The sequence below is a fragment of the Podarcis muralis genome, chromosome 5, assembly GCF_964188315.1.
Source record: "Podarcis muralis chromosome 5, rPodMur119.hap1.1, whole genome shotgun sequence".
In the NCBI taxonomy this organism is placed as follows: Eukaryota; Metazoa; Chordata; class Lepidosauria; order Squamata; family Lacertidae; genus Podarcis; species Podarcis muralis.
Window position 1 is genome coordinate 79,695,377 of NC_135659.1, and position 10,056 is coordinate 79,705,432.

The following is a 10,056-nucleotide window of genomic DNA, read 5'->3' on the forward strand; positions in this document are numbered from 1 at the left end:
CACAGGAATTGGGGTGCTCCAATTAACGCAAACATTTTCTGGCACACTCATAGTTAAGATTGGGTTATAAGCAGTGCTTTTTCCTGGGGGTACGCATACCCCTAAACATTTTGTGATTCTAAGTTTGGCCTCACTGAGGGGCAGTATTTCAATATGAGTAGGAAAATGAGAGGAAATGTTAAGTATTTATTTTTTTAAAAAAGCACTGGTTATAAGACCAAATGAAAACCCTGCAAGTCTGGGGCATAAAGTGCTAGAAAAGAGCAAAACACATGAACGAAGAACTCATTTAGTTTTAATTGCTGGGGTGGGGGGACAACAGGTTTATGGATCTGCATACAAGTTTCACCACAAGATACAACTCTTAACAGAGGATGCAACTATTTACCAGAGGCATTGGAACTCTAGAACTTGGTAATGAGTTTGCTTGAAGTAGTGCTGCCTTCTCTTTTTAGCACGCACAATTAAGCCAATTTTTGAATCCACTGGTTTGTGCCTCTGAAAGCCTTTTTCTGCATACCAGAAAGAAGCAGCGACGTAAGCAGAAGTGGTATGTCACTGGTGCCTCTTTCATGGAGAACACTTCCTGTGGAATTGCCACTGAACTGAATTAGTGTTGTGCAAGGCTGCACCTGCCCTTATGCCACAAAAGAACCAAACTTCATTGGTTTCAATGGTGTCCATGTTGGAGAAGTGGCTGGCGGATTATGTCCCATACTTCTCTTCACCAATGTTCACAGCCCCAAAAATATCAGCACTTCTGAGATGCAGCATGTGCACAAGTGAGATAGATACCACAAGTCACCTAACAATCTACAGGGAGATAGGAATAAATAATAGTTTATCGTGTGAGCAAAATGTACCTTGTACGATAAAATCTGAAGTATATATATTATTACTGAAATTGTGTTTTTCCTATACAGGAAGATAGTTGCCAAAAGGCTCTCTGAGTGGCTCAAGTCACTAAACATCTCTTGGTGTGTAGTGTTGCAGAGTGAGAGAGAGACAGTTCTCTGAAGGTACCAGCTGCCACAGAAAGTGACTGTAAGAGCCAGATGGCCATGGCAGAAACCTTTAAGTGAGGACTCCTTATTGCAATTTGGTTTCTTAACAGATGGAAGAGCTGTAGTTGTTGTTGTCCACCCTTCCGCAGCCTAAATCAGAGCTCTCACAAGGTCGGGCTGCCGTCTTCGCTCTTAGGAGTCAATCCAGATTCCTTCTCGGTAGCATCGGCCGAATCTTGGTTTTCTGTAAAAAATAAATGATCAAACAGAGAGTTGTGTGAATTGGATCCAATGGAAATTGATTTATTTAGCAAATAAAGCTAGTGTGGCTATTGCCAATGGTTCAGTGGTACCAGCAGAATACTAGCTCTTCAGCAACGTGTTAAGAAGTGTGAGAAGTTGGATGTTAGTAGCATATACCTATGTCCCATCTGCATTACATGATGCAACTGGTATACATTGTGCAGTGATTTAGATAAGCCCTGTGTGTTTTGCAGAGAACATGTTCATCTGAGCTTCCTGATTAGATCAGCTGCCTGAGAAGCAGCTCAGGTTGGACTTGGGCAAAGAGGGACTCACCATCCCCTGCAATAGCGATATCCTCCATGGTGCTTGCCAGTTTCTCCAGTTTAAGAGCAGCTGCGTCTCCTTGAAGGTCGGGTATTGCGTTTCTCCGGCCGCTCCGGTCACAGCTGATGAAGTCAGAATAGGCAGGCTCGGTCTCCATCGTCTCATTCACATTGTATGAGGCAGGATCCCTGTGTAACGGAGATGTGTACGGTTGAGAAAACGTCAAGGGGCACGAGGTCCATTTTCACTGAACAATTCATAAGCATCATATGAAACCACTGTCACTAGCCAATGTAATCAAGGAGCCATTTTGAAATTATGCCTTTCTCCATATAGCTCAGGAGTTGCAAGCCAGACCCACTGCCTTAAGAGGAAATTCCTATTGGCAGACCACGTGTCCATCTAGCTCGGTAGGAAGTGCCAGATACAGTTTGGAAAACAGAAAGCCTCTTAGGATGCCAGTAGAGTAAACCCAGTATATATCTTTGGTATGAAAAGTACCCACAGAAGGCTAAAAGCAGGGGTGGAGGGCTGGCAGGGGAAGAGGTTACTTTCACTTCCATTTTCACAAAAATGGGAAGCAGGAATGAGTGACTCTCTCAATGTTGGAAGTGAAAGTAACCTCTTCCCCTGTGAAAGTGAAAGTAACCTCTTCCCCTGCCAGCCCTCCACCCCTGCTTTTAGCCTTCTGTGGGTACTTTTCATACCAAAGATGTATCTCTCAATGTTGGTTTCTCATTTTTCTATTCTTAAGCTGAGTTCCCCACATATCCACAACAGGTGGCAATGAAACAGGTCCTCATGAAACTTCTTCAATTTAGTACAAATCTCTCCTAATATGTACATTTCTTAAGAAATATGCAACTTTGATTAATATACACATATTTGCAAAGCAATGTTCCCTAATACAGTGCATTTTTGAATGCTGTTTTCACCAACACGTGCATATGCTTGACTGGAGTATTGTACTGCAAAATTCAGAGAAGTGCAGCTTTCAAAAGATGGCAATGCTTTGCTTCATGTATTGTTTCAGAAGGCATAAATTAGGTAGATTCACCTTTAAAGGTGAACTGAACCAAATTTCTCTCCTAGTCCTGCACATCACCTGCTTTTGGGAAAGGAAGGTAACAATTGAAACAGCCCGCCTCTGCACTCCAGCCGGGCTGCCACTCCTGATTTCAGTCTCTCATGGCTGAATTTTTAAAAGCAGAGAGAGGGAGAGTCGTGAAAGTGCCTGGCTCTTTCAATGTTCTTTGGTGCCCTGCTTCCAGCAGCCCCAAAGATTAGGGCACAGGGCTGGGCTGGGCTGGGCTGGGCTGGCACAGTGGCATCAGCATCGTACCTCACACCTATGAGAACATGCAACACAGAAACTAAAAAAGTGGGCCACCGTTGAGATGAATGTTCAATACACAGTTTATCGGGAGGGGCCCCGCCACCCTACTAAGCTTAGCAGGTTTGGTACAAAAATACTGCCAGGAATAACATCCTTTCTCCCCTGTCCTTCCCCCCAAGCTCAGCAGTAAAGTCCATGATTGATGAGGAGCTAAAGGAACACAGATCTAAAAACTGATTACCCTTGAGAAATGTATTCACCTTCAGCATTACAAAGATGCCCTTTCTCCAACCGGGGCATTCTGCCACCTCAAGAAATATTATCTGTCTGTAGTCCAAAATGGAAAGACCTGAACTGAACTCCTGAAGTCCATAGAATTCACACTGCCTTTCCTCTTGTCCAGATCTGGATTTATATTTTTTCAGGATCTGAGAGTACACGCCTACATTCTGAGTTGTGGTGTTGTCCTTTTGGAGCTATTTCCTGGAACAAGCATGCTATAAACTGCGACAAACCAACTGATCAGGTTGCTACATTGGTATGAGAAGGTGACACAGAGTTGACCTAACAGCTATATTCAAGAACAGCAATCAGGGACCAGTGAGATGGGAGCTTTCAGAAAAGGCCAGCACACATGTACCTATCATTAAAAGACACCCTCAGGACCCAAATTAAAAACAAATGACTGTCAAAGCTGGAACAATCCCACCATAAAGCCTACGATGAATTGCAAAAATGAGGGAAGTTGTGAGGAGAGGACTAAAGAGAACATGTGTTCCCTCTCTTATTGCAAGCTTTCACAGCAGCTACTATAGATACTAGTCATTTGCTTGTCGTATTTCTGGCAACATATATTCAGAATGTCAGGTTGGTGCCAATAACTTAGAAATGCACCATGAAGCAGCTTTTCCCCACCCCTATAATAATTTTAATAATAATAGTAATTATTATTATTATTATTATTATTATTATTATTATTATTATTATTACCCTCTGGGTGGCTTCCAACAAAATATTAAAATACGATATCAAACATTAAAAGCTTCCCTAAAGAGGGCTGCCTTCAGATGTCTTCTAAAAGTCTGGTAGTTGTTGTTCTATTTGACATCTGGTGGGAGGGCATTCCACAGGGCGGGTGCCACTACCAAGAAGGCCCTCTGCCTGGTTCCCTGTAACTATATGACAAGCTGCACTTTTTCTCTTCTTATAGACATTTAAAGATGTCCTTTCTTTGCATCTAGACACCCTATTGCCTCAGTTCTCAAACTATTCTTTTATCAGAGCATTTGAAAAATGCTGGAGGTCTCAACAAACCACTTACCAAACTTTTTTTTGTTTGTTTTGCACACCAACCACACTCTCTCTTTCATATGACACTCTGGGTGCCTCCATACACAGCAGCTCACTGTGGTCTTGGTGCTGCTCGTGCAAGCACGTTTTGCACCGTGTTTTCCACATGGCATTGTCCTCATCAGAGTCATGCCCTGTATTATTTTCCTGTTTAATCTGGATTCATCATATCCATGGAAAATACATGTGGAAGTGGTAAGTCTGGGTTGCGGGGGGTATGGGTGTGTGTGGCATTTTGATGAGGACAACATTTCTATCATTGGTTTTTGTTTAGTATTTGATATGTGTGAAATAACCTTGATTTTGATAAGGAAAAAAGGCATGGTAAATATGGTAACTTATAAATAGATTTGTTGGAAAATGTAAAAGTCCTCTTAGGAGATTATTATTTTAAGTAGTTCCAGAGGAATAGAGTCCAATGGCACCTTATAGAATGATAAATTTCTTGTGGGCTGCATCCTGTTTTGCTAGATAGATTTTGACAGGACTCATTGCTCATTGAATATCTTTGGGGTTGAAATATTAGAGTTCTAGTTAGGAAATACTGGGGCTCCTGTTAAGACAGAGAAGAGACAAGTCTGGTGTGCTGGACTGAGTACATCGTACGGCCAGCAGATGGAGTCTTTGGGTTATGTTTAACTCCCATTACAGTAAAAACGTGGGATCTTGTCAAGGTTCACATGTTCTGCAGCAGGCTGTGGGCGCTCTCAACAAGTGGCATGGCGATTGGCTCAGCTGTATGGGAAGCTGCTTTAAACAAACAGGTTCTCACATGAAATGGTGCTTATTTTTGTTTTCAAGCAGCAAGACTGAAGTCCAAAGGCATGGTCCAAACATACATGATGCATCCATCTTGCTGGAGCTAAGCCTGAGAGTGAGGCCATCAGAATCTGATGGAAGAAATGTAGGACACCAACTAGAAAGGAAAGTTGTTTTTTGTAATGTGAGGAGGGAAAGTGGCAATGCATCCTACTCTAATTCATCTGATGTTTCAGCTGATGATCTCCAAAAGCTCTGGAGCGATAGCTATAACTGAGTTTTGCTTGTTTTTCCCTGAGGCCAGAGGTGGTGATAGAATGGAGATCAAGATGTGGGGGTTTTTTCAGGGAGGATTCACATGCTGGCAAATTTAAGTTGATTTGGAGCTCTTGGGCAACAAACCTACTTCCTCAAGAGATCTAACTTTTTGTCATATGGAAAGTTAGGGGCAAATGCAATGGAAAGGGTAGGATATCACTTGCTTCGATGCAACTTCGTCTAGCCTCCCTGTGAGCAAATCAGGATCAATGCACAATAAATATATCCTCTGGAAGCACCCATAATGCTAAGTTGGTCCTAGAAAATAAGAGGTGTGAAGCAAGCACAAGGAGGTCTTTCATTGGCTTCACTTCTGAAATTTCAAAATTTGTCAATAGAAGCAGGTGCATATAAGAAGAAAATTAGCCATGGAGGTGTACTAGATCTGATCTGATCAGTTTTGCAATCTCATTTCACCTACTTGGCACTATCTTGGTAACACAAGCCCAGAACTTAATCTGCAGGATATAAAGGTGTGATCAGTTCCTGCGTGCATATTTCACTGAGTGCAAAGTCATAGCCCTGGTCATTTGAAACTGAGGTGGCACTGAATATTTAAATTTTGAGGACTGGTGTTGGTATCTGTATCTAGAGATGTAGGGACACGTGTGGCACTGTTGTCTAAACCACTGAGCCTCTTGGGCTTGCCGATAGGAACGTCTGAAGTTTGAATCTGTGCGACGGAGTGAACTCCTGTTGCTCTGTCCTAGCTTCTGCCAACCTAGTAGTTTGAAAGCACACCAGTGCAAGTAGATAAATAGGTACTGCTGCGGTGGGAAGGTAAACAGCATTTCCGTGCGCTCTGGCACTCGTCACAGTGTCCCGTTGCACCAGAAGTGGTTTAGCCACATGACCCGGAAAGCTGTTTGCGGACAAACACCAGCTCCCTCGGCCTGAAAAGCAAGATGAGTGCTGCACACCATAGTCGCCTTTGACTGGACTTAACCGTCCAGGAGTCCTTTACCTTTTACCTTATATAGAGATGCGATGCATACTTGATCATAAATAGAAAATGATATAAAACAATGCTACTGCTGCATTTTTTAAAATGAAAGTAAGAAATAAAATTCCAACCAAGCTTGATTTTTCTGTTTAAAAGTGAATTTTGCCAGCAGAATTTTACCAGCAGAATCTTGGGATTTGGGTAAAGAAGCTAAGAGACGACAGCTTAGAATATGAAGGATCACAGCTTCAGAAGGAAGGGTGAGCAAATATGTCAGTTTTAGTTTCTCATTCAGTTGGGCTGAATGATCATTAAAATGGCAAGTATGATTCAATGTGCAAAGAGATAAGCCAGGTAAAAAGTGATGTGCATCCCAAAACTTCATAGATGTGCTAGTGAGGTTTGAAGTGGTGATGATGAGTAAGGCTATCTGGGAAAAATAGTAGACAGCTTGGTGGTAACGGCGGCCTAGTATATGGTAGCTGTGAAGAAGGCAAATTCCGTGTTCGGGATTGTTTGGAACAGGACTGGGGGTGGCGGGGTGGGGAAAGAGAGACTGTTAGTATCAGGTGGTCATTATACAACTCTCTGGTGAGGCTGCACTTGGAATACTGTGTTCAGGTTCGGTTGCCACACCTCAAAAAGGATACTGCAGAGCTGGAAAGGGTTCAGGAAAGGGAAGCATTTGCAAGTTTGTTAGTTCAGACAAAAGACAAGTAAGGGAGGCCATGATAGAGGTGTGTAGAATTCTGTGTGGTGTGGAGTTAGATGGGAGTTTTTCTCCTTCTCCCATAATACCCAAAGTCATCCAGTGAATCTGAATATTCAAAGATTCTGGACAGACATAATGAAGTACTTCCTCGCATAGCACACAAAGTATGGAATTTGTAACCACAAGATGTAGCAACCAACTTGGATGGCTTTAAGAACGCCTTGGGCGTTGAGGGTACCGATGGCTACAAGCCATAATGGCTGAGTATTACTCTCAGGCGTTGAGTAATACTCCAGTTGCTGTGAAGCACAAGAGGGGAGAGGGCTGTTGTGCTCATGCCCTGCTTGTGGACTTCCCATCAACATCTGGCTGGCCATTGGGAGAAGAGGGTGCTAGATGAAATGGGCCTTTGCTCTGATGCAGAAGTGCTCTTCTGATGCTCTTGCTAGCCAGCTAAGTCGCAGGGTCTTTGAATGAATGCTCTAGCTTCCTCTTTTCTCTCTTAACCCCAACCCCAGCCAGACTTAACAAGAACCAAATCAGACCAAAGATCCATCCAGTCCAGCATTCTCTTCCCCATATTGGCCAACCAAGTTGTTACAGGAAGTATAGAAGCAGAGCCTGCTTTTCCCCGCCCCATTTCCCCCTCCCCATGGCCCTGAGCATGGAAGCTCTGTCTAGCTAACATAGCTAATAGTTATTGATAGATACATTCTCCAATGGTGTGACTAATTACCATATTTTTCGCTCTATAGGACGCACCGGACCATAGGACGTACCGGACCATAGGAGGAGGAGAACGGGGGGGGGGGGGATTTCTTGTTCTTCCCCTCTAAAATGAGGTGTGTTCAAGGTGCATTCACCCAAAGCCTCCGGAGCGCAGCGGGAGTTCCCTCTGGGCTCCAGAGGCTTCAGGTTCCTTTCGACCTGCTCTTTGGGGCTGGCGGGGGGAAGTGCTGCTTTCCCCCACCACCAGCCTCAAAGAGCAGATCGGGGAGAAGCGCGAAGGTGGCAAGCGGCCTTCCCGCTGCCCCCCGAGGTTGTGGGGCTGGTGGTGGGGGAAGCACTGCTTTCCCCCCACCACCAGCTTCAAAGATCCCTGAAGCCTTTGGAGCGCAGCACAAGTTCCCGCTGCGCTCCAAAGGCTTCAGGCTTCGGGGACAGACTTTGGAGCCTCCACAGGGCAGGCTTTGCGCAGCTAACCCCAAGCTAGAAGAGCGAGACGGAGCGCTCCACAGCGCTCTGTCTCCCTGTTCTGGCTTTGGGCTTAGCCGCGCAGCCTGCATTCGCTCTATAGGACGCACACACATTTCCCCTTAATTTTTGGAGGGGAAAAAGTGCGTCCTATAGAGCGAAAAATACGGTACTTTTTTTTTTTAAGCCATCTAGTTGGTGTGTTCCGTAAATTAATCCAAACCTTGCTGTTCTACCCTGCCTTACCTCTTGCCTTTCTGATTCTTTTGCTGCTCCTCAGCTTTGCAGCGAAGACATATACCCTGTGCATCTAACATGTCTCCATTCATGTCGATGAGGCATTTCTGGCATTGTTTGAGTAAGGTTACCTTTTTTTTCTCGGCCATTCCAAATGTTAAACTGGCAGGCTCAGCAGTCCTGGACTTAACTGCAGCGAAGGGGAATTGGGAAAAGCATTAACAACGTAACCTATTCTCCTTTTTAGAATCAGGAGCTCCTGTCTAGCACAGCCCAGTGTGTTTATGCCCACTGAAATCCCAATAATATGGGCAACTGGAGTGTATGGAGATATACTTAGGGAGCTTCTGTTTTCTTGATAAGCGCTCCTGCTCTCTTCAGCTCCTCACTGGCTCCGACCACCTGTACTATCTACTCCTTGCTTGCTTTCTCCCTTCACTTCAGGTTCTGACTGGCTCAGTGGATGTGAGCCAGAGGCCCTACATCTTGTGCCACGACAGCCATTTGCCAGTGGCCATTTTTAGTTCCAGAGAAGGGTGGCAGCTTAAACTAGGCTTTAAACTCGGCCTGTAACTGGCCTAATGGGGAATGAATGTGTGAAGCTGCTCCCCTTAGTTCCCATGCGTACCCCTCACCCGTTATCTAATTCCAGCAACTTCCTCCCCCCATTACTCCTGCCACATACCCGCTTTTCAAATGACCTGGCAGTTAAAGATCCAGCAGCTTCAACTGTGAAACAGACATGTGCAATTCTTTCCGCCCTGCAAGTTCTGAATGGAATCCTTCGCCCCACTCAGCCTTGTCAGAGCAGAGGACATGGCGGGATGGAGTGAGAAGAATGGGATTATATTGCCCCACCCACAAAAGCAAGAGAAGGGCTGCGGTAGTACAAGCTATTAAAAGTTCTTCTCAGCTCTCTCTTTTTACCTGTTTCCCCATGGGAGGTACATGTGGACTGGCATGCGTGCACACCAACCATTTAAAGCAGTGGTTCCCAATTAACTAAGTACCGCATACACCTTGTTTTTCAAAAGCCAAGCCACGGACCCCCTATTTTTGAAAATGTTATCCCTCTGGTAGTCTTGTGAATGGTGCCACTATACCCTCCAACACACCCCTGGCACAAAACCGGGATGCACATCTTCCGGGCCATGCTCCCTCCCACATGAGTCATGTGACCTGCATGAGAGCACAGCCCCCCAAAATGAGATGTCCCAGACAGTTGATGGGTATCTGCCACAGACCCCGTTGGTTGGGTGACCACCAATTGGGAGCCACTGATTTAAAGCATTGAAGGGTTGGAAGGCTCACAAGAGAAAGGCTTAAGCACCCCCTTCTCTTCCAGTATCTCCAGTCCTACCTGCCATTTCAGGTTTAAAAAGGATGCTGAAGAGGTGGAAGGTTTGCAGGCTATGAAGGACTTGCTCACAAATTTATTGACAGCTGCACGAATGATGGTAGCTAGGAATTGGAAGGGGCAAGAAGACTTTAAAATGGAAGAAGGGTGTAAAGAGGTGTGGGATATAGCTGTTAATGATAAATTAACATGTGCCATTAAGGTAAGACGGGGAATACGCAGGAGAAATAATTTCGAGGAGATATGGATGGTGTTTGTAGAATTTGTACTGTTAAA

General features: G+C 44.7%; 1 protein-coding gene across 1 annotated transcript; it reads right to left on the reverse strand.

The window, feature by feature from the left end:
* Positions 1–275: 275 nt before the first annotated feature.
* On the reverse strand, positions 276–8,602 carry PKIG (cAMP-dependent protein kinase inhibitor gamma). The gene is made up of 3 exons (XM_028735063.2): positions 8,433–8,602; positions 1,584–1,762; positions 276–1,248 (listed from the first exon to the last, which is right to left on the reverse strand). Exons 1-3 carry the CDS (start codon positions 8,570–8,572, stop codon positions 1,169–1,171), a joined length of 399 nt encoding a protein of 132 aa, XP_028590896.2. The 5' UTR covers positions 8,573–8,602; the 3' UTR covers positions 276–1,168.
* Between the last annotated feature and the right edge of the window lie 1,454 nt (positions 8,603–10,056).

Coding starts and splice junctions, on each gene's coding strand:
- PKIG (XM_028735063.2), bottom strand. CDS start 8,572: ATGGCCGAGAAAAAAAAGGTAACCTTACTCAAACAATGCCAGAAATGC. Junction 1,763..8,432: donor AAGAATCAGAAAGGCAAGAG/GTAAGGCAGGGT, acceptor TCCGTTACACAG/GGATCCTGCCTCATACAATG. Junction 1,249..1,583: donor TATCGCTATTGCAGGGGATG/GTGAGTCCCTCT, acceptor TATTTTTTACAG/AAAACCAAGATTCGGCCGAT.